The 25,033-nt window shown below is 39.3% G+C and overlaps 3 protein-coding genes across 4 annotated transcripts in view; 1 reads left to right on the top strand and 2 right to left on the bottom strand.

Moving 5' to 3' along the window:
- Positions 1 to 25,033, top strand: part of LOC120956542 (protein PRRC1-like) — a 261,026-nt gene that overhangs the window by 142,093 nt on the left and 93,900 nt on the right. The window lies entirely within an intron of this gene.
- Positions 1 to 25,033, bottom strand: part of LOC120956543 (zwei Ig domain protein zig-8-like) — a 170,777-nt gene that overhangs the window by 127,647 nt on the left and 18,097 nt on the right. The window lies entirely within an intron of this gene.
- Positions 1,928 to 14,817, bottom strand: LOC125906399 (zwei Ig domain protein zig-8-like). Its single transcript, XM_049610433.1, has 7 exons — positions 14,751 to 14,817; positions 7,473 to 7,807; positions 7,111 to 7,227; positions 6,619 to 6,712; positions 6,298 to 6,425; positions 2,265 to 2,544; positions 1,928 to 2,181 (listed from the first exon to the last, which is right to left on the bottom strand). Exons 1-7 carry the CDS (start codon positions 14,815 to 14,817, stop codon positions 2,051 to 2,053), a joined length of 1,152 nt encoding a protein of 383 aa, XP_049466390.1. The 3' UTR covers positions 1,928 to 2,050.

The raw sequence follows: 25,033 nt of genomic DNA, 5'->3' as shown, positions 1-25,033 counted from the left end.
TTCCGAAAATCTTATTCTTTCTCAACCTGGCCTGTCTGTCTGTTTGGTCTGAATGTTAAGCTCGTAAAGCATGGAAACGCGAACAAAGTGAGGTGTTTGAACCGGCACCAAGCTCTGGAGTGAAAATTAAATTATAAATTCTTTGTTGGCAGATTTGAAAACAAATCGTTGGACGGCTGATGCCTGAACATTAGCATTTGTGGTTTTGAGAGCTTAGTTTAGAGATACTTAGCTTAGTTGAATTCTAGGATGTACCGTGTATAGCAGGTGTAATTAGCACTGTTTATTGAATTTACCCTAACTCGGCGTATATGGTGCATCCTGTGCATTCCTATTCATTTTTGCAATTGGTGTCAACGTAATTTAATCATTTTTTTTTTACTTTCTATGAATTTAATTGAATTGAATCTGTTTGAAGCGTTTTGCACAATGATATACTCTTTCCGGCATTGGATCAACTGTGTTCATTACCGACTAGATCCTCTGGTCCTCAGCTTAAAACGTCGGGAAAGTTGCTTGTAGTCGAACTGGTTTCTCATGTCATAGAAGGACCGGTTGGCAGCGATCTTCCCAACCGACATAAGTCTCTTTGCTAATTATAATTATCTGCATTTTAAAAGATGTTAATAAAATTAAGGTGTGCTACTAACAACGCGAAAAGGCCAGTAAATTATCCGCAGCATTCGTTTTCACGCTTGAACAGCTTTATCAAAATGAAAACCTTGAATTAGCAGCCAAAGGCCATTTGGTACATGAATCATACACAAATGGGAAAATTTAAACAGTCCCCTCCTATTATTTCTCTCTTTGACGCCTATTGTGGCAATGCCTCAAACAGGCATATGAAAGCGTATCGGTTACGGCAATAATTATCCCCATTTGCTTGTGTTTGTTTACATGTGTCTGGTTTATGCGTGAAAGACGCACATTAAAAATGCTCTTTTTTATTACAACCACACTAGACAACTAGCACGAATGTGGTTTGCATCCTTTACAGGTGTGTCTGTTTTTTTGGTTGTGCTTCTGGTTGAGGGATTTTCATCCAACATTAACTCACAAGTTGATCATAAAGAGGATGAAAACTGACTAAAGTTTTCCCTCTGTTTTGTATGGCTAACAACTATAACCTTCAAACAGGTGCAAATGAAAACGTAATTCCCACCGGAATGCATTTTGATAAAGCACAAAAGAAGCATCATTTCGGTTTGCTTAACCCAACTCCACCAAAGCAAACCTTTACAGCCAACAACAGATAATGCAATTTATGCTATTACTAACCACTTCTCGCTCTATTCGCATAATGAAAGTAAAGCCCTTTTCAACACCAAGAAAGCTAAGCTACACACAAACGGTGGTATTTCGCCCACAAATCATTACAACTACAACTGGATGGTGGTTGGTTAATGTTTTTAATAGTTTTCTGATTTATCTCCATCATTTGCCACTCTTCTCATTCGCTCATTTCTTTTACACTCTGCTTGATAATCCGATTAAGCAGAATAGTGGAAAAGCGCTAAACGGTAGTAAAAAAAAGGTACCCTGAACACATTCCGTCTAATAGCAATGAGGGGTTTAATCGAGCAGGATAGGAAGTAAAGAGACATGTAATAATATCCAAAATAATATCCATACAGTTGATATAGCGTCTATTCATTTGCAGAGCAGAGGAGAAAGCTGCTTGCGATTTAGTATTAAAATGAAAGAATGGGCACGGGAAAATCTCTCTAAAAATAAAACAAAATGAAGGGGAAATGGGCACAGTTTTGTAATTTGATTTTTATCTTAGGTTCATGGGGGGGGGGGGGGGGAACATTCGAATACGTTTGTTTTTTCCAGCTTATACTCAAGTCATTTACCTACCTTACGCTCGAATTCGTTCCTTTCTTGTGATATGTAAATAATTAAAATACAATTGACTTTACTTCGAATTTATTTTATTTCACCGCCATGGATGCACAAGAATTTTAACAAAGTTCTTTTCTCCAGTTATTCTGTTCGGTCTTGTCTTGCTGGTCAGGGATGAGTTCTACGATGAATTTCTTCACCATCATCACCGACAGTTGTTGGTCCACGCGTGGATTTTCAGGAAAAATGCTGTTGATGTAATACTGGGCACCATTAAGTTCAGCGGCAAACTCCACTGGCTGGGCGGCAATGCTAACCGCTTGAGCGGGGAGCCCACTGTGAAAAGGAAAGTTTAAAAATATCCATGAAACCTTTTACATATGTAACACATTACACAAACATCATTAAACAACACTTACACAACGGTAGCCCTGACAAATACTGTCTGAAATGTTTCCAGTATCGGGCGAACACTGTCGTATTTGTCATTGCTCTGGACGCGGTTAGCGAGTAGGGCGGTCGAACGGTACCATTTAGGATATGCACGTTGATCGTGGAAGGATCGGCATTCGATGGGGAGCAGACGTACTTCCCGCTGTCGGTGGTACGGGCGCGCTGTATTAGCAGGTACGATGTCGTCATTTCACCCTTCTCCGTTATGACCGACACACCGCCCCGGGGTGAATCGTAGTTGATCTCCTGCAAAAAAAATGTGACGTGAGAAATGAGGAAAAATAACTCGAAATGGAATGAATAGAATATGCTCTCAAACCAAGAAAAAACCTGTCAATCAATTGACATTGACACTCTTCATTCGATCCATTCATTTTTATTGATTTTTAAGAACGAAGCAGTGAAAGCGGTGAGCTATTTGCTTTGAAGCGAAGTTTTAACGCGAATGTGACCGACCGGCAAATTTTCATTTTTAATGAAGTGAGAATTCATTTTTAATGAATATTTGCACCGAAATATGATGTTACGCTTTTTCATTTGGCTTTGGCAAGGTTTTAAGGACTTGAATTTTGCCTCTATTTTTATGTAAGTCAATATATTCGTAAATGCCTCTTATATTGATTTCATAAGAAGAAACAGTGAAGCTTAAGGATGGTTTCAAAGGGCTTTGGGATGAGATTTTATTGATGTAAATAAGATAAGCTTACTCAGAGAAAAGTGTGTTAGGGAAAATAAACGAATTATTATTAAAACATCCTTACCAATGTTTAACAATTTACAATTTAATAAAAGTATTTTAATGAAAGGTTAATTTAAGTCATAAACGAGTGTTGAATAAAAGTAAGAACGCGTCAAATCAAGAGAATATTTCATTCCTCAAATATGAATAAATATTTCAGAAAAGATTATGTTTTTAAAGTATAATATATGTTATCATTATATCATCTATTGGTTTCAATTTTGTGTTGGGTTTTTGAATTATCAAAATCAAGGAATAGATATTATGATATCTATAGAGATATAAACAATATTTGTAATCTTGACTATCTTGTTTTACTTGTCAGCATGTTCTTCATTTTTTACAACCTTATCGTTATTTGTTATTGTTATCTAACATGATGATGATGATGATGATGATGGTCCCTCCACTTTCCCCTTCAAAGGTTCGAGAAGGACGAAATTATCTTAAAGATATTTAGGTATAAAAAATGAAAATAAAATTTCTACATAACACTCGAGTGGATGATTGAGTGTTTTCGACCCACTAATGAATCCGATAAGGTGCCGCTAAGTCCTATCATCTTACAATCAGTGGGTCTAAACCCCAAAGTCCACTATACGCGCGCGTGTCTCGAATCTTTGAAGACTCACATTATTTTTTAGATTTTATTTTAAATTATCTTATTTTTTTTCAGAAAAGCTGTTAAACAAAAACAAATTAAAAAATACACCATCATCATCAGGTAGATAAATGCGGTTAAATACTTTTACATAATACAAACTAGCAAGCACTTCTAGAAGTATACATTCTACATTACACTATACTACTATACTAAAACACTTCACGACCACATTACTAAATAACCTGCTTCACATACAGTGCACATTCCTTTTTGAAATTACCCAGGCTTGTGGCGTTAACAACTTTTCTTGGCATCGAATTATACATTCGAATTCCCTTATAATATAAGGAATTCTGAGCTCTTAATGAAAGTTAGCTTGGTGTTCTCGGTTCATTTGATCTACGAGTAGGGTAACGATGAACATCCGTCCCTAGAACTATTTGTTCCCCGAGATATCTTGGTAACATTCCATTCAATATATTGTGTATGAAAATCATTGTTTGATATATTATTCTTTGTTTTACTGACATCCATTGCAGGATGTCAAGCATAACTTTAGAAGAAGTTCTTGAACCAAGACCCAAAATCACTCTCATAATTTTGTTTTGGAAACGTTGTAATCTTTGTATCTGTGTTTTATTGCCAAGAAAAAGAATAGAAGCACAAAAATCTAAATGTGGAGAAATAAGCGACTTGTAAAGTTGCAGTTTACCAAAAAAGTTTAAATCTTTGCTAAGCCTGCTAATGACCCCACTTTTTTTTGCTACTTTCGCTATGACATTATCTATGTGGGGCCCAAACGTGAGTTTATTGTCAATTATAATATTTTAAACTAAATATTTTAGTTCAGAAGTATTGTCTATTTGTTCTTGATTTATTGAAATACACAGCTGTTCTTGATTATTTTTGTTTGATATGATCATGTATTTTGTTTTATTAATGTTTAGAGCCAGTTTTTTATATTTTAGCCAGCCATCTAAAACATTTAGTTCTAGATTTAATAGAGTCTCTGCTTGTTTTAAATTAGGCTTTGCGATGAATAATACTGTATCATCGGCAAACAGGTTTACCTCACAAAAATGCAGTATTTTCTTTATGTCGTTAATATACATTATAAACAAGATTGGCCCTAAAACACTTCCTTGTGGAACTCCCAGGGTGTTTTCTAGTGGATCTGAAGAACTATTTAAAAAAGAGGTAATTTGCGTTCTTCCTTCGAGATAATCTGTAAACCATTTTAGAGGAACTCCTTGAATACCAAAAGATTGCAGGGTGTCCAATAATAAAGGTCTCGCTATAGTTTCAAACGCACGTTTGAGATCCAAAAACACTGCAAGCACCTCATATTTTTGTTCTATAAAACCTTTCCATTTAGACAACACAAGATTAAGTACAGGTTCACAGGAATGTCCTTCTCTGTATCCAGATTGTTCTGGTATCAATAAGCCATGAGTGGTAAGATGATTCATTAGCTGCTTTTTTACTACCAATTCTAATATTTTTTCAAATATATGCAAGATATTAATCGGCCGAAATTCTTCTGCCTTAATAGTACCAGGAATTTTTGTGATAGGAATTATTTTGGACATCTTCCACACTTTTGGAAATACACCAGTTACCAAAAATTCGTTAATTATTGATAAAAGCTGTCCTCCAATGATATCAAAACTATCTTTAATCACTCTTGAATTTATTTTCCCTATAGCCGCTGTATTTTTTAGATTGAAACAATTTTTTTTTAAATCTTTCAGAGATATTGTTTTGAAGTTGAACAAATGTCTCGGATCTTCGGTCTGTATTAGTTGATTTGGCCTAGGAACCATTTGTATGTTTTCATTAATTGTTTTTATGCTGGTAATGAAATATTCGTTAAATTTTGTTGCTATAGCAGACTCATTTATTTCAATTATACCGTCAAACTTTACTACTGATGTGGATTTTTTCTCAGGCTCTATCAAAGATTTTAAGAATTTCCACAACTGTTTACTATTTGCCTTGTTTTTGTTGATTTCTGCATAATTATAATTCTGACGAGTTGTATTTAGTTTTTTGACATATTCATTTCTTATACATGCATAACGATGCCACCATATTTCACAATTAGTAGTAATGAATTTTTTGTACAACCTATCTCGTTTTTGTTTTTGTGATTTAAGTTCACGCGAATACCATCTATTTGTTTTCGTGGACTTAATCATTGTTTCTTGGGTTAGTTTATCAATCGCTAATTCCATTATGTTTTGTAATCCACAAGCACTTTCTTCAATCCCTACAAAATTCGATTGTTCCAGTGCTGCTGAAACTAAATAACAAATCTTTTGCGGTAGCTAATAATTGACTTTTTGTACATATTTTTATTTAAGAAGTTATGTTGAATACTATCGGCACCTCCGTCCATATATCTACAAAGAATATTTTAAATGGCTTGATTTATTATTCACCTTGCCTAACAAATATTTCATTCAGGGCACAGAAAACACCGTCTCTTAAAATATTTCTAAATGCATCCCCCTTCCTAACGTGATATCAAAATGGATAACGTTTGAACCCTAAGCTTTCGAACATGTTCCCACATTAATTCAGGCCATAATCCAACGCACCATAAAGAAGGAAAACCTCATCCCCTGAAACACTAACACACCTGTTCTCCGCTTACCTGATTGTTATGGGTCCAAAATATGGTTGAAGGAGGCTCGGGCGAGTTTCGCACTATGCAGGTTAAATTTACAGTCGAGCCCGTGTTGATGTACAGATCTGGCACACCAACGATCGTGGTGATTGGCTCTGCAGATGGAGATGGTGTTATAGGGAAACGTGGAAAGAAGAAAACAAGTGTCTGTTAAAATGGAAATATACCTATACCCCAGAAAAACGAAAAACTCAAAGGCCTTTGAGAGAGAGTGAACGAGCAATACGTATCCTAAACGGGTATTAAACCAGTATCTGCTCCGTGCATTTAGTGCGGCTGGACACTTACCTACGACGGCGAGGAACATTGAGTGCCCGACCGGTGGCGTAGAGGAAATCTGGCACTCATACACGCCCGTGTCCCGCTTCTGGGGGTATCTAATCTGAAAGAACAACGAACCAACAGGTATTAGCTGCCAGTGGGAGACAGACAGACGCAAAAGAGGCGGGAAAATAAAGTAGACAAAAAAGAGAGTTCAACACTCCACGGACGGAATCTCCTGAGAGCGTGCGTGTTCGTGCGTGTGCACATGGATCTACTGCCAACGCCCACCAGCACATGATCGATGGCCCGAATAGGCCATATAGAGTGTCAATAGAGGCCGAGTGGGTTCATTTTTTATTATTTCATATAGTTTCCTTACTCATCGTTTGTGCTTTTACCCAAGCTCTCAAAAGGCTCATCGAGAAAGAGGGACAGAGTGATAGAGGTTGCACTAAATAACAACAAAAACACACATCGAGTGACGCAATGGGGCAACAGAGGAATAAGGGGGCTTACTTGTAGCGACCAGTCGTCTGTCTGGGGATTATGTACAGCCTGGAAACGTTGGTCAGACGTATAGGTGAATCTACCTACGGTTAACAGATGAATGTCACGATGCCGCACCCAGGACACCTGCAGAGGACGAACGATCCGCACAGGGGGACGTTGCACGTTGTGTTGTGATATATGAACAGGTGAAGCACACACACAGAGGAAAAAGATAAACAAATAAAAACACATGGTTAGTATTTATCCAAACGGAAGCAACTCGATCCCGAAATCAAAAAAGGGCACAGTCAATACACAACGCGTGGTTGTGTGTTGGAAAAAAAACGAGCACGGAAACAATACACAGCACAATTGAAATTGAAATTTACCGTTTTGTTACCGATGTTCTTCACCCGGCAGTTTAGATAGGCCGTCTTCCCGACCAGCGCTGTAATGTTCTTCGAGGCGGACAAATCAAAGTGTGGCCCACGGTCGAGCGGCGTCCGCCGTAGATTACTCTCGACCGAGTCGTAAATTTCGTTCTCGCTCGTCTCTGAGTGGTGGTGGTGCTGCTGGTGCTGGTGAAAGCCAAGGTGCAGATTGCCAAGGTACGGTGGTGTACGGTTGCGTATCGGAGGACGCGTTACCGGTGAACTGCTGCGATCGTCACTCAGCTCCAGCAGGAACTGTTCCTCCGAAAAGGTTTGCAGTGACTTTGTAATGCCTGGCGGGTTGGTGTTGTGGGATGGGAGTTTTCAATCGATGACCACAGATCCGGTGGCAATGGGAGAAAGTAGAGAAAAGATACAAATTAGAGGTGGCAGTTGGAAGCTGTCGAACACAGGAAATCGAAACGTCAGAAGGGCGGGATGATAAATGAGAAACACCGTTTCCTTCACAATGCCCACGTTGGAATGTATGTAATTGAAATTTGTATACTTTGTTGCTTTCCTTATTGAAGTTTTTATTCACTTTCTTATGAAGGAAGACATTTTACAGCTTTGCAGAGCGCTTCAAGTGTAAAAAGTTATAACAAGCTTCATTCATAACAAACTTCATTCATTGACATGTTTAATAATTTTCATCTTAGCAGTAGTTCAGTTAATATGTTTTCCAAGTAAAAATAAAACGGTTTAAGTCATTTAGCTTTTATGTATTTTATTATTGGGATTTTACTTTCTATCAATCGTTCTTATTGACAAATAATAAATGCACTTATTATCCCTTATTAAATTTATATTTGGATTTAAAGTCCAAATAGAACAACAATATCAATAAGTGCTAGCATGATCATTATCTTAAACAATCACAACCATCAACATGCATGCAAAGCCAATCAAAAGTGCAGAACTGTGCTAGGCAGGTGTGAGATGTTATCACATGGGTAAAGATACATAAATCAACTGTCGCCACATAATCTTTCCGTGATGTTGGCCGTGATGTCCGTGATTGTGATATGATTGCGTTGAAGTGCAACTGGATATCGTTGGTAGAGGAGGGCGGGTTAGTGTGGATGTTTAAATGTTTAACGAAACGCTAATGACAGTCGTGTAGATGTGTATTTGTGGACGTTTGATTTACAATCACAGTTTTTGGGAAAGTGCAACGATAGCATCGGTACGATTGGTACATTCCGAACATCAAACGAAATTATACTTAGAGTTACTGCAAAGCAGATTCCGATGATTAAGTGAAGCTGCTTATGGGTAAAGTTTTAATTGAAATTTGTGTAGATTTGCGATTGTTGTAGAAAAAGAGACATCAAAGTCATAACTCAGGAAATATATGCCACACCGTTTAAGCCCTCAGGAGAAAAGAGCTGATAAGATGCTTGAAAAGAATACATCTCCATTATCAAGTAAAACATTAAAATTCATCTCATTTTAACTGATTTGTAAAGGCCTGAGGGCGTTTTGTTTTTACCTTGTAACAAACTCGTTTCGTTTATTTCATAATCCCAGCCCATTACGTTAATTCAATTCCGATGGACTGCCACAATTATCGGAATTCGGTTGTTAATTGTGTGAACGCTAAATGAACTCTAAATTGAATCCTTCCTGCAGGGCACCTGCAATGCTCCTAACGGTATATTCCCCACCTGAGCTAGTGAGGAAGGGCTCGGTCGGAGCGCCATCGGAACGCCAAACTTTTCAAATTGATTGGTAACGATTATAAGCGTATAATTAAGCCCTTTTTGCCTGTGATTTGGCAGCGCGATTGTGTCTTGTGGCTGGATACATACGCTCACACAGGCACACAGACATATTTTCCTATCGATTATCAATTCCGGAAATAGCCGATTCCCATCTGGTTTTGTGGAATCGGTCCGAAGCGAAAAACAGTCAATCCGGCTATCGCCACTCCATGCTGCTGAGAGGTGTAGAAAGTATGGTAGTGGGGTTTGTTGATCTTAAATCTGGCACGCCTCCCCAGTGGATACGCAGCTGGTACACATAGAGACTGGAAGCTTCACAGGACGGCAACTGAGCAATGTGATTGGAATCTGTCAAGGGAACGCACACAGTTAATTAATGGAAAACACTCGCACCGCAAGGTACGTTAGGAGAACGGGAGTGACAGAGTATCATGCAGCTGTGACACATAGCAATCGATTGTTGGGTGGATTTATTTATGCGGTTTGTGTGATGATTAACCTTAAAGGGAAAACAGAACAAGTCGTATATTGGGGTGGATCGATGTTTGCGAAATGCAACGTGCGGCTATTCTCAGTAGGTAACATACATTTAAATGGAATTCAGACTCAGCTGCAGGGTTGATGAATTTTTTGGGTTTTTTATTTGAAACTAATGAAAGGTTACACGATTAAACAAGAGCTTTGGTTGAAGTTCCGACATAGTATCAGAGGTCCTTGTCATTTTCTTGCCATTAAAATGCAGACATAAATAGTGGAAAATGCTTAGAATTCTATGAGATTACTCTAAGTAAGAAATTTTAAAACAGATTGCTTACATTCAGGCTCATAGCTTCGCCCGAATTACTGATTCTAATAAAAATAAAACACATCATTTAAGTTTGTTGATTGACTTTGAAAGCTTCCTTATCATCTTGGTTATCATTTTGCTGTGTTTACAGATTACAAATGTTTACCAGATGTTGTACAGTTATGCCATTGTGCTGGCATGCACATCAAACCATTGTTCAACCAAACCGACCCCACCATGAGGTACAAAACCGTAGATTAATATTCATACATCTCCAGTTCCACAAAAAGGGTTTTCTCATACTGATTCTATTGTTGAGAAGCTTTCTGGTTCTTTTACACGAAGCATCTTGCACTGTCGTGCATGCTTACGAGCCATTAAAAGCTGCCCTCTACCACTATTGGAACTATGGAGCATTATTTCAAACCGACCCTCCTTGCCGCACTTGAACACGAACAAAGCAGATAACAGATAAAAGGATTACAATTGGGACTTCATAAAGTACTGTCTCGACCTTAAGTATCCTCCTTCGAAACCGTAAAGGCCTGTTATTCTGGCTTTCCGGCCAAAGGGACTCCGGTTCCGGCTAGCGTGTCGGTATTCCATCTCCGGTGATCCTTTCTGCTTGGAGGTTTCTTTCTTTTTTCGTTATTTTGACTTCTTACACTAGCCTAATCTTACCACAATATTTCGAGCATGGGTCCACCAAACCAAAAACCCACGGTGCAGCCCGCATTTGACTCCGGAAAGGTCACTGCGAGGCGAAATATGTACGCACCAACCTTCTTAGAGCGGCTGTTCGGCAGGATCCTGCTCGGTGTATAAAAAGGGTCACAATTTCTTAGATTTTCTGACTGGTGCCGAGTTCATGAATATTCCTTCTGCCATTGTTACCCTTGTGAGGGTTTTTTGTCTGTTCTCAAATACACCGAATCGGATATCTCTGCACAATGTTCGTTAAAAACAAGAAAATGGTTTCACGATCGTGTACCGCACCGAAAAAAGGGATAAAATAAGTAAGCTTCCTTTTTTTTTTGCTGTTCGTTATTTCCATCGGCATTTTCGCTTATACAGCATCTTGTTCGCATGCATTAAATGCGCGTGTAATGTGTTTTATCTCATTAATTCACCATTTATAGGCTCAACAACAATGGAATTTATCCGCTAGCATGAAGCCTCAGTTACATTTTCTAATTTAATTGGAAAGGATGGAATACAACCATTTACAAAATTCTGTCCAAACTTTAAACACATTCCAATGGTATTGCTGAAACTGCAAGAATAAACTACCTTATTTATTAAATTACACACAAACACGCTTTCTTTCCGTTACCATTATTACTTTCAATCGGGAAACAATGTAACACGGAAATTAATTACAACTTTTCATCGCTTCCATCATTGTCCTCTACAACAATATCAAATACCTCACACACGTGCCCTTGAGAGCGTCTTCGCGAAATATCAAATTTAACACAACCGTAAACACTTTACAAAAACGGTACAAAAAACCGGAACGATGCAGAGAACAAAACAGAACCGCCCAACTCTTCACACAATGCACAACGATATCTTGTTCTCCCAAACGTGCTACCATGAAGTAAGTGAATGTTGGTGTGCTTGAGCTTTGCTTCCTACTGGTGGCATCAACTCTAGACTTAAGCGGAAGCGAAATGAGCCATTATTATTTAAAATACATCATTCCGGCTTGCTGCGTGTGTTCGACGATTGATATGATGGGCGTTCGCGAATGTGATGTGTGTCGTTGGAAAGCGAAACGCGTCAATCGATTGGTGCGAATTACTCTATCCTCCTGACCTTCACTCCCTTTGTACACGAACGGGTGTTGCCAAAAAATGCAAATCCATTCCGGCACAAACGGGATCAGCCAATCCGGGCTGTCGTTAAGCGTAAATGGCTATTAATAAATCACTCCGAGGTGTTTTGCAGGGGATGATAACGTCTTTTTTGTTTTTGCTTGCGTGTGTGAGAATTTCCGCCTGATCGCTTAATGCAGTCGTTTGGGTAATATTAAGCTTTCGCTGTGCTTTTTTGTCATCTTTTGCTTTTGCCGCCTGCTCTAGTAGATGTGGAACAAACAGAAATAAAGTAATCCCCGAGCTCAGCCTAAAACCACCGTTCTGCTCGAGCGCTTCAAGACATTTGATGATGTTTTGACGTGTTTTCAATTTGTTTTTTTTGCGGAAATTTTGTGTTCATTTCACTTCCCTTAAAACTTGTGCACATTTAGTTAAATGGAAAAATGATTTCAGTTTGTGCGAAACGCAGATTACAGTGAGCGTTGAACAATCTTGTCCCGCTTTCTTGTGCATGAGCAGAGTGGGCAGAAAAACGGAGCTTCAACACACATAAACAATCACTCAACACTCGTCCACGCCAACGGTTGGCAGTAAAAGCTTCACCGTAGTGCTGCTTTTATGTGTGTATGTTTGCGATAAAATTCAATTTTGACACTAGGCAGGCCGGCAGTAAAACGCAAGCCTGTTCTGGTAGCCGTCGGCACCGGCATGATGGGATTTTGCAGGTTGGTGCGGTATTCTGACAGCAGCAAACGCATGACAAGTGAGCGATCGAGGATAGTGAAGCAAGGGCAAGGGAGTTTTTGTGCGTTTTTTGAGCAAATACCTTTTTCCTTGCTGTATCAGAACGAGAATACAAGGAAAATTTGCTTCGGAATTTGTAAAAGGTACATGGAAGCCATATGCTTCGAAGGAAAGCCTAAAATCTAGTATTTGCGAATTCTTCATGAAAGGGTATGTTTCTTCATTCCTGATAAATGATGACATTATTCGTACAAGTTGTAAACTTTGAAAAACAACCAAACCAGTTTCTATGATTCTTTGTTAACTATATTTTATCGTCATTTTTTATCCATTTTACAAGAGTATTCGCTTCCATCCCACTTGACATACTAAGCTTTCATCAAATAATCGATACCGTACCGAGAAACCCTGCCCTGGTGAAACAAACGACACTGTTCTATAACTTTTCTTCCGGCCAAGTCTCAACGAGAATCAAGGAAAAAGACATGACGAAAAGCCAACCCAGCCGTTCTTGTGCTGTATGCTCCTTTCAGAACATCAAAATCTGATTTCAACTATCGGGTGTTATCACTTCCTGTCAGTTCTGTCCGTGCCAGTAGAAACAGCACAAAAAAGCGTGGTCCTTCAATATGATAGCCATTTACCATTCTAGCTCTCGGCATGGAGCTTCTGCTTGTGTGTTTAAGAGATTCATTTCCCAAACCCTTTCGAATGCATGTTGATGTACGAAGAAAGGGTGTAGTAGAATTTCATTCATTTGTTTCTCCATTGCTTGGAATGATCGATGCATAGAGGTATGTCTGGATGAAGATACAGTTTTAGTTTGCTTGTTTCGGTAAAAAAATCCGTTGTGTTCCATTTGTATTGTGCGTAACATCTTTGGTAAATATATTTTTAAAAGCTTTGAAACTTTCGGGTTTTAAGAATATGAAAATGAATGCATAAAAAGACAAGAGCAACAGCAAATGTTACAATGGCGTTTCACAAAACAAAAACTAACAATATAGCATTAAAACACATACGACAGTTCCTCACATTGACTGATTCTGATGAAAAACAAGCAAGGGTCCTGCGAGACAGAAACGGAACTCAATTTGTATAATTATACTTCTTGTTATCTGCATACTACCCTCCAACGATCCATGCATTAAGAGATCTTTCTCCCGGTCACTTTGGGTAATTATACTTGCAGACTTGGGAAATGAATAATTCCACAACACAAATAAAATGTATTTCAATCTCCCCAGACAACGGCACACACCGGCACGCTAAGCAATGACCGTGGAAATGATGAAAAATCAACGCTTGTTGTAATACTTCAACTGATGAATAAAAGTCCCTAAAGGCGGGACATTAAGCCAAATACGAAACATTGCAAACGTACTCACATACAAACGCTCACAATAGCACATCTAACGGTACTTAAATAAAAAAGAAAGAGCAAAAAAGGCTCAATTTTTTCAGCAGTAGACAGGGCAGGTCGGGTTTTCGGTTCGTTCCCCCCTCGGTTGACCTGGCCTGATGGTAGCGAGCAGATTACAGTATTGCTTCATGCCTCGTTTCAATGCTTTGCTTATGCAATGGATCATATCCTCCGCGTTTGTTTGCCACTTTCCATTCGCCTTGATGATGCTTTCCGCGTCGTAAAGCGTGTACACGAGCAAACACAAGGCTATTTCTGCGTTGTTTCGATTTAAATTGTACAAAGATATGCCAATGATACGCTCCAAACGAGTCCTTGGGCGGGTGTTTGTATGTGTGTTTGCCTTGTATATTTTTTTGTTCGCGGTTGCTTCATTTCAATAGCTCGAGGGAAAGCGAATGCACCATCAGCCCAGTGTGGTTCCGAAACAGTGCCGGGAGCCAGCAAATGCGGTACACTCGGGTTGGAAAAGATCGAGTGTGCCGTTCACGTGCTCCCTAAGGATGGGATTGTGAAACAAAACTAAAGTCAATGAGAGAAACACCGAAGTTGATGAACAAATTCTTCATATTCAACATTCTTTGTTCCTTGTTTTTATAGCATCGAAACATTTTTTTGTTTGTTTATTATATATTTACCTTTGAATTTATGACGTATATTATCCCTTTTATCCATACACTTTAATTTCAATTGATTAAAGTATGAGGTTCATAAATTGTTACTGTTTGTTTTACTTACCGTGGTTTAAATGTGCGATGAAAAGGAAAATTATATTTATTCCATACTGAGAGCGAAGCGCGGCCATTACTGAAAACAAGGGAATACATAATTTGGTTTGTTAATTGTTTTTGGAGTTTCAAACGGTCTTAGTTTTAAACAGCTTTTTTGCTTATGAATGAATAATACCAAAACAATCCAGTGCAAATTGGATACGGTGAATAATAAAACAGAACAAACGACTAAGGCCTGAGCTGTTGTGAGTTTTCCTACCAGCTTTTTCCCCTTAACCATACCTTTCCCATAAGCAAACGAATGAAAATAGGTTGAAAACGACACTGAATGTCAGCACATGTCTCCATCACCTCGGCAAAAACCTTTCCATCGAAGCCCGAGGCGCAACCTTTGAATGATTTATTGGATCAGCATGTCCAACGGCTGGCACGGTGAATACAATACCAAGCATCCACTCTTCCTTGCAGTATACACATTTCGCTGATTGTGCAACTGGCTAATGTCACACGCACCTCGTGCAGCAGCGTGCAGCAGTCGCCCTCAGCAACTGTCAAGAGTGAAACAGCCACCAGGCGTCTGCATGTTTCGCGCGGGGAAATATAATATCATGCATCATGCACGCACGGGGTCGTATCGGTTGCACAGTGCCGTGGTGGGTTCTGGACAAAAAACCAAACCTAACTAGGTGATCATTTATGGTGAGCGTACCTTGTGAACTCAACACCACAGCTGTTTGCGCCGTTTCCGGAAGCGATACCGCGATAGGATATATTCAAATTTTCATATTTACCCGATGCGTCGGTTATCGCGGCGCTAGGTACACTGTGTTAGTGCGATAGTAAGCTTCCACGGTGCTTTTTCTGTTTTTTTTTCATCTACTGCCAGGGTTGGTCATGCAGATCATCCGGTACATGCCAGGGGTCGTTCGGAAGAAATCCACTAACTTTGGAGGCTTCGGCGGTTTGCGATCCAATGCAACCTGTCGTTTTTTTTTATCGAATTTTACATTCACTGCGGAAACTCATTGACCTACATCCTTTACTCACACCCTCGTTTGAACTAGCATTAAGGGTCACCGTTAGGAACCACAAATTTTCCCATCGCAGCAGCACTCGCGTGCTTGAGGTTCTTTGGTTCATTTTACCAGGCAACGGTTACTGCATCACAGCAAATGGGAAAGATTTTTATAGCATGGTTTATTGATTTTGTGATTTGAATTAAATTAAAACATTACTATTTAAATTTGTGTATTGTTCTGTTGATTGAAAAATATTACTTTACCGTTAATCGTCAGCAGACATCAAGCATGAAAGCCTATACGAAAATTTAACTAGATATGTATGATAAAAAAAGCACCAGAATCTTATCTATGCAATTCGAAATGCTTTCATTTTCTGAGTTCGACTTATTTCGCTGGTAAATAAAATTATCCAAACTACTCAATTCAGTCTCATGCCAAAGACATGCATTTTGAAAAATTCTACAAAAAATGCTTTTACCTTGAATAATTGATTTGAGCATGAGGACACGTTGACAAAGTGGCTGCAAATTGATTTGGGCCTTCTGTATGAGTTTACCACTTTCATTCATTCGTTCTTTCTTCTTGTTGCGGGTCATTGCAAGTAGTCTGCCAAACATATCAAGTCTCGTATACAGCGTAAGAGAGTTTGCTGACTTTGGTTTTGTTAGGATTTTGCTAAATTTTATTGGGGTGAATAACTATTCCCATGATCTTCTTTGAACATCGTTTTTGCTGCCCCATCTGCTGCTGTTTGACGTTATTCTTGAGTTTGACTGGATTTCTAGAAGCTTACAGATAAAAAAATCCTTTGATCTGCTCTTAAATATCGAAGCGAAGAAAAAAAGGGGTGATATCACCGGTTCCCTTGTTATTGTGCTACTTTCAGAACTCTAACGTGCACTTTTTTGCTCGTTCCTTCGTATTCGTTCTTTGTTGCTATCCGATAAGCAACGGTGTGCTTGAGCGAGTAGAGAATAGCATATCTAAAAAGGTTGCTCTTCATTGTGTTCGTTCGCCTGTGTGCTGCTGATGCAGGATCGAATGGAAGGATGATTATCATAGCCAGATGCACAGTACAGTATGCTCTCGTCAAGAATCTCTGCCGCACTGGTATGGAATACCTCTGGGCCGAAAGCCAAGCTATCGCTTCTGCACAGCACGCACCTATCAAATGGGAACACAAGCACTGTTTTGATTTGTGAAATGTTTCGAGGCTACGTTGTTAATTGAATTAAAGCAAGCGCTAGCATAACTGGCATACACTATTCGGGCAGCATTGTTGATCGTATGCTTATTGCAGCCATGCATGTACAAAGGGATGCGTGCCATCATCTGTGTTTAAATATTTACTTCCACAGATAACCAAATACTGCTTTCAGACAATTTCATTCCAGCAAGGTTGTCACGCAAGTATGCTGCTGAAGTTGAGAAAAACTGCAGAGGAAGGCACTGAGAATGATTCGTAAACTACCAGGGCAGAATCAGGAATGGAATGCAACGGTGTAATGTTAATTAGTTCTGCCGTATCACTAAGTTCTCTTCATGCACAAAGTTCTCTTCACGGTGTTTCGTTGCGTTCGATTCGTATGTCATAAATATTTTAAGCATGTTGATAAGGTACGGGACTATATGTCTGCCATCTACCAACGCAAAAGTGTCATCTGGTTGAAGCTTTATCTTCCAACTTGTTGGGTGCAGTAGGATACGAAAATGTACCAAGAAGTGATCAAATTGATGTTTGCCAACACATTCTAAACATTCGTCTGGAGAAATTGATAATGAAACAAGCAACAGGAACACATACGAATAGTTTGCCTGTACAATGTGTTCCTTTTGAGACAGTTTTTCCTTGATGTACTTTATTACACCTTGACATTTATTGATTTCCAAGAAAGAAAAAAAAATGTCACAATTGAAATACTATGATAAAAGCAATTCCTTGTTGATCTTGCCACTGAATTCACCGTAGGAACGAGTCTATTCTCTTACTGGTTTCACGTAAATGACAGAATCTTTCCTTTTCGTTTTGGATCAGGACTTCAGCTTTGGATAGCCAAATATAGTACCGAATCATGGCTGAAAGTCCAATCATTGCAATACGCTTGACCTGCCAATTTGTTGTTCATGTACTTTGAATCGCAATGTACCTTCCAGGAAGCGTTGGTCTTCTGCATAATACTTAAAGATTTCACATGATTGTTAATAATTTGGTTTTTTTGTTGCAACGAAAGGTATTATACCTTTTCATTGCAGGCTACAGGGAATTGGACTGGAATGAATTATTTGAGTAGCTATGGTAAAGTTTTGCAGACTACGTTTATGTTTAGAGTATCACCTAGAATTACAAAACCTTTGTTGTCGCTTCCAGAGTAGATGTATGGCTTCAAAATCTGCGCACCATTGTACCTACAATTTCTGACGGGTAGTGATGCTTGCGTGTATTGTTACATAAAAGCTAATACATCAATGGGATTGAAAATATTATTGTTAGCTCTGATCTGATGAATAGTTTTTGGAATGTATCAACAAAGTCCAATATCCCACAAAATAACTGCTATTATACCATTGCTCGACCCTGTCAACGACATGCATACAGCAGCAGGATAAGGCATCCTAAAATTTCTTTCTTCAAATAATCATATTCACTTACATATATTTCGTATTATTTGTTTATCGGTGCTATCAAAACAAAACTATTGATTCTTACAAAACTATTCATATCTGCTCCCATTTAGGCGGATTTAGGGTGTTGGGGGCCCTAAGCGTTAAAAGGAGTGGAGGCCCCCCGGTTGGTGTCGGGGGGGGTGTGCTCAGAATCCCTGTACTGGGCCCCTATAGTTTATGAGATGAGTCCCTTCATCCATGGGGCCCCTAACTAGCACAGAAGCTCTTGTTGAGACTACTGTACACATTGTTCTACATGCTGGACTTCCTTACACGGGGCCCCTACATTGACGAGGCCCCCCGCGGCCGCTCAGTCCGCGCACCGTAACTTTTCTTTTGATTTAGTACTTTTGCTACTTGTCAAGGTTATACGATTTGTTTTACGATAGCATGATAACAACAAAAAAGTGGAAATTTCATTCGAAAAAAAGTTCCAACAAACTGAAAAGAACAACGTGTCATCCCCAAAATCCAATTTCCACAGAAAGCTTCACCTGTAAACCAATGATGGCACATCTTTCCGAGATACAGATTATCTCCTCTCGAATATTGATTTAACTGTTTCCAAATCTTCTTTCGTCTGTGATGATGATATAAAAATATCCCCGATGACACAGTTCAATCGAAACGGAACATATCAAACAAAACGGCATTGGGTACTCTGGTGCAATATTGACACTTGAAATGTAGCTTAGACAAATCGAATCCTTTACTTTGTGTTTGAGATCGACGGAATTTAGTAGACTCCTCCTACAGCGATTGCCTTCGCTGTGTATTGGAATCATTGAAGGTGTTTGTCTGAATGTTGCAAATACAAGAGTTATGTAGTCAATTTTCCCCATGAATAAAAGGCAATCGTTGGTGTCTTGAAGACAAGAATTTGAATCGCAGTGCAGAGAGGTGTCAAAAGAGTTTTGCAATCGTAGCTCTTTCATCACAGCTTTCACTTTCTTCAAAGCAACGTACGTTTAGCGCGGTATTTCCCTTGAACATATCACCTCAAACACCCAATCATGACGCTCAACGCTCACAATCTCTTTGCATGAACCTACAGACATGCTCGATAAGCCGGAGGATTGGATCGCAAAGAGATGAGAACAGACGATGTTCAATCATGCAAAATCACATTTTACCCACCAGCTTGGTGACACAAAACCCTTTTCACTCGGTATGGTACTAACCAGTGCGTGATCATACCCCCCCACCACTGCGAGCGCACTTAGATAAATGACCTCCGACAGCAGTGAAGGATGGCACCATAAACCACCCGCCGATAGGCTCCAATCGTTCCGCGGTGATAGTGTATCGCGTACGAAAAAGGTGAAGGTCACTGTCAAATCGCTTTGCTCGCTTCACACAGCCTCCAACGATCGAATGACCGTCCGCCGGAAATGCCGCCGTTGTAAGTACTCGTCGACCTTTTCTGCCGATACTCTCGAACATGATTAATGTACCGTTGGAAATGACAAAGTTATGTGCTGGCCGACGCTACTTTATCACCAACAATATTGATCAACGTAATGGTGCACGACAGGAAACGCCGTCACCATGAAAATTGAGCTTGAAGTGAGTGATTACGAATGAAAAGAACGAACGAGCAAAGCAAATAGGGTGGAAAAACGTTCCAGCCGCGCCAGCCGTAAGTGCAGAGAATACTTGAACGTTTGTTTACTATGTTTCATTGATGGTGAAAATCTATCGCAAAGAATAATACGCTAAAAGCCGTTTCAAGCCGCCGCCATTGTAATGGTGGCATGTCTCGTCTATAGATATCTCGCAACTTTGACTTTTTGAAATACAAACAGACATAAACACAAACCAACAAGGACAAAACACACTGTCTGATAAGTTTTCCAACCGTGAAAAGGGTTGCTGTTCGAGTACTGGGCTTGTTTGACCAATCTGATTATTCCACTTCAAGTTGAGCTTAAAGTTGGCTTATATATGAGTTTTTTTATCTTTACTCAAGAGTCTTGAAGATGGATTTTTTAAGGTAATAATAGATTAGACTGTTCATTATGCTCATAAAATGCTCTGAACTTATATTTGTTAAACATATTAAGTTAACATCTCCTTTAAAGCCTGGAAAAGATAATAAAAATGATAAAAGTAAAATTATTAACCGTTGAAAATAATATACAAAATCAACTTTTCTCTGATGGAACTTCTTTTTTCGAAGGTTGTATAACAATCTAGACCTTTTTGCGTTTGAATTTCATTTATTTACAAATATGACACGTTTGATACAACCAAGTAATATATCAGATTCTGCATACTTATATTTATCTACATGTATATCAAACTTCCCGTAAAAGTTGCTCCGGTACTGGGAAGGCCGTCCGTTTTACGGTAGCTCATAAATTCAAAGCTTATTGCAACAGAATTCATGTTTCATGGTTCGCCTATTCAATAGCTTAACATTCGGTTTTCGGACCCTCGAACACAGTCGATCGTCTGGCCCGGACTTTTACCAACCTTGGTCGTCCAGAGCGATATGAGGAAAAGAGGCTCAGAAATGAATTATCTCTTTCCAGTGAACAATTAATTTACTTTATGCGGTCATAAAACTGCATACAGTGCCACACACTTAACCAACCAATAAGTCTTTCAACCCCGTAACGTAATGTGTTAGCTATCTGTCAGAAGGGAAAGCATGAGTTTGTGCACGTGTATGGTTTGAGAACAGATTTTGGTGCGCACAAGAAAGAGTCAGCCGAACATTATTCTTATTGGTTCATGATATCATTGAGCAGAACCTTCACATAAACATACACGGTATGGTGTTTCTGGGAAGTAGCAACTTTTTGCCCCTTTTCCGAGAATATTGTTCACCCGCTTAGACCTTTTTTCCAACCAAATTCGATACTTTACTCACCCATTTGTATTACATTATTTACTGTGGTAAAGAGTTGGGAAGAAGCGATTAGCCTACAAATCAGCTTTAATGAGCTTTACCCGACACACGTTGCATAATTTACCATTCACCCAGCACACGCTCGTGAACATGCAGACCACTAAGAAAAGTAGCAGGGAACGGTTGAATCGAGAGACATCAACGTTCCTGAGTGTGCTTCAACACTGCTCGAAAATTAAGCGTGATGTTTTCGAGCATAAGTGTGAGTAAAGAGACGAATAAAGTTCAAATGCTCAAAGTTTCTATACGCAAACCAAACAACAACATAAGTGTGAATGCATTTCAGGATTTCGAATATCTCTCATGAAACATATTTGGAATATGAATAATTTACCCACCCCAGGGAGCAAACTTTGGGAACAGTTTTGCTCACATACGCGCTATTTGGAAGAATGTGGAGACGTCAGATTGATGGAAATAATTGCTTGAAGTTCATTATGATACCATGCTTGTAACGTTGTGGGAGAAATTAAGCACTTAATGCGAGCGTTCCAATGTAATTTTACAAAAAGATAGAGAACATTGCTCGTTTTTGAATACAATATTCAAAGACGTCCTCACATTTGGTTTGCGATAAGCCATTCCACATCTGCGACTTCAGTTCAAATGCAATTCAAATTGATAGCTCACAGCAACATTGAAACCTTTATCGACTTCCGGGATATTCTAATCCTGATTGGATTCAATGTAAGCGAAACTACACACCATAAGCCACCAACTGCTCCAATGAGCATCATTTCCAGCAGTGGCAATATTGTTTAACGATAACAAAAGTAGTACAGGCTGTTTGTTGAAATTATTCGGTGCAAACCCCATCTAGACAGAAAACGACCGAAGATTGTCATGCAAAATCTGCTTCTTCTGTGTCTCTCTATGCATTGGTTGAACTTTGGTCGGATTCCATTGCCATAAATACTTTACATGAGCGCAGTTGATTGCAGCTGACATTGATTGTAAGAGCGCCATCATTGACATTAGTCCAATCCTTAAAAGCATTGCTGTCGTTGGGCGCTGTTGTACACAACTGACCGAAAGTTAAACGACATTTTACTACAAGTAAACAAACAATACTCTTGCAGTGTAAGAAACGTTGAATCGGCTTTTAAACAAAAACATTTAGTGACTGTTGTTTAAATAAATCACGGAAGCAATGAAGTGAGTGGATAATACAAATCAATAATCTACAATAATGCAATCCAGTCTATTCCTTCCAACAAACAGTCCAATATAATTTCACTCATATAACACCTTACCACTCGGATGGACAGATGTTCTTTATCCCAGGCTTTCGTTGCTACGGGTCAAAGCTGGGCAAAGAAATAAAAAACCACTCGAATTTGAAAATAAATCTAGTTCACATCAAAAATCAGTTTCAAAAACTTTGTGCAAGTTCAACACGTCGCCAGGAAACATTTCCACTTTGCACCCAGTGTTGTCTCTATTAAACAACAAATCCGAAATCACCAAATATCCCCGCTTTTGCTTTGGTTTCATGTTCAAATTTGTGCTTTCTATTTCTGTGCCTCCTTATTCCAAGAATATTATTTTTGTCAAATTCCTTTTCCCATTCTTGTCGCCACAAACCGTGCTTGAACTGGCTGACATTGTACGGCATGCCGCTCTTACTCGACCAACTCCGTCAACAATCTGTGGCCATTCATCTTTCTCAAGCAGCTTGGGGTGTAGGACGATGAAGACGACGACGATGGATCGAGAGGCTGTTTCTATGTCTGTGTCTGTGTGTCATGATTAGCGTCATTTATGGCTGGTAAGCTTACTTAAAGGTTCTGTCCAAGACGCGACGTCTACTGCCTGTGTCTCCGAATAAAACTCCGTCCCAAGTTCCCATAGTGCCATGACTGGATCACAACATCTCAACCAAATATCCAAACATAAATTGAATAACTTTGCTCGGATCATCAAATAGCTCTGTATCAATTTCATTCGTTTGTTCCTTCTCGATAGAGACATTTGAGACCTTCACTATTCACAGAAACCAGACACGTCTGTATCGAATATATTTCTAGATTTTGTTGTAATAATACAAAGTCAGCAAACAGCTTCAACAAAGCTTGGAAAATCATTATCTCGCACGCAACACTTTCGGCTTCAGAAAAGTTTCTCTGAGTAAGCTGGCACAACATCTCAAAGAAATAAGGCATGACATCAGCCCAGCAGAACAGCCATAGTCGGTTACTTCGAGTGGATCGATTTTCTCTCGACTAAATGCAATCCAATCGGATTGCGTGCTCCACTTCCAGAGTCAACTAGTTCCCCTTCGCTTCACCTGACCTCTCTCTGCAACGAACCAGAGTCGTATTTCAAGTGTTGAAAGTCGCAAGCATGGTGAGATTTACGGGATGCACCAGTAAACAGGCAAACGGGAAAAGGAAACGGTTGTGGTCCTCTTTCCAATTCCAATCGCTTCTCAGCACAGCTTAACGAACCAACACAGTCATGAGATCGGTGAAGACGGTGAAATATTATCAATGCCGATGATATTTCTACCTTCCGAAGACGTTTAATATCCACAAGCAGCATGCTGTCTGCTGCTTTTCTTGATACTCCTAGCCACTTTTGGTCCATTCCAGTGGGCCTTGTAAATCTTAACTCTGCGCAATCTGGAGCAGTTAGGGAAACGAAGAAGCGCAGTAAAACATCCCGGAGGCACATATTGCTTTTTGCTAATCTATGGCCTCCAGTGAATGGGGTTGCGCCATTTTGTGAGCAGCAATTTCCTATTTTTGGAACGGTTTGCTATTTCAATACCAATGAAGCTTTTCATGAAATCGCCTGTACAAGGTGCAAATTATAAACTGCTATCAGCGATTTTATAACTGTACGTTGAAGGCCTTTTGGGGTTATTATCAAGTGGCGTATTTAAGTAAAGTCAAGAACATTATTTCAAAACCATGAACAAAGACTTCAACATGACATATGGCATATATTTATCATTAAGGTACGAAAAATATAAACAAAATTAAGCAATTGAATATCTTTTGACTGAATTTGATTCATTTTTTTCATCTACACCACAATCATTCGACTATCATATCCCGTAAGCCATGTTACACACTGATATTCAAAATAGCTGGATGTAATGAAGCATGTTTGCAATATCAAATCCAATTACGCTGAGTTTATCCGTTACAATTTTGAGATTTTGTGGTTCGTTGTGTAAATTTTCCCAACAATTGCAATCCCTCGTTGTTCAAATTCCAGATCATGCTATTCAATCGATCACTTCGGATTTTTTATCCATCAATTTTGAACGCCGCGTGTTGCAGGGCCTCCATTTTATCAATATGATGCAACGAGTTTACCATATTATCCATCCCTGGACCTTACATCCTGGTACATATTTTCGGAAACCATGCTCATGATTCAGCAACCGGAAATGCACCGACAAACGCATCAGCTTACGCCCCTATTATAGCATATCGTTAATGTACCTCCTGCCAGGACAGTCCGATGGTACGATGCGATAGAATTGTAGTATACACCAGTGCTTCTGTCAAGGAGGTTGTTTTCGCCTGTATGAGCACTGGCAATAGACATAGAGTTAGGAAGGGTGGCGTAAACAGTGTGCTGTGCATATTGTTCCCCGGATGCACCCATATTGTACACGGATATGCAAATGCTCCGACAGTACCTGGGCGCCAAATTCGGTATGAATACGGTTGAAGTGAG

Source organism: Anopheles coluzzii, chromosome 3, assembly GCF_943734685.1.
Source record: "Anopheles coluzzii chromosome 3, AcolN3, whole genome shotgun sequence".
NCBI classification, from domain to species: Eukaryota; Metazoa; Arthropoda; class Insecta; order Diptera; family Culicidae; genus Anopheles; species Anopheles coluzzii.
Note: the sequence above shows the minus strand (reverse complement) of the source record. Positions and strands in the feature narration are given on the sequence as shown.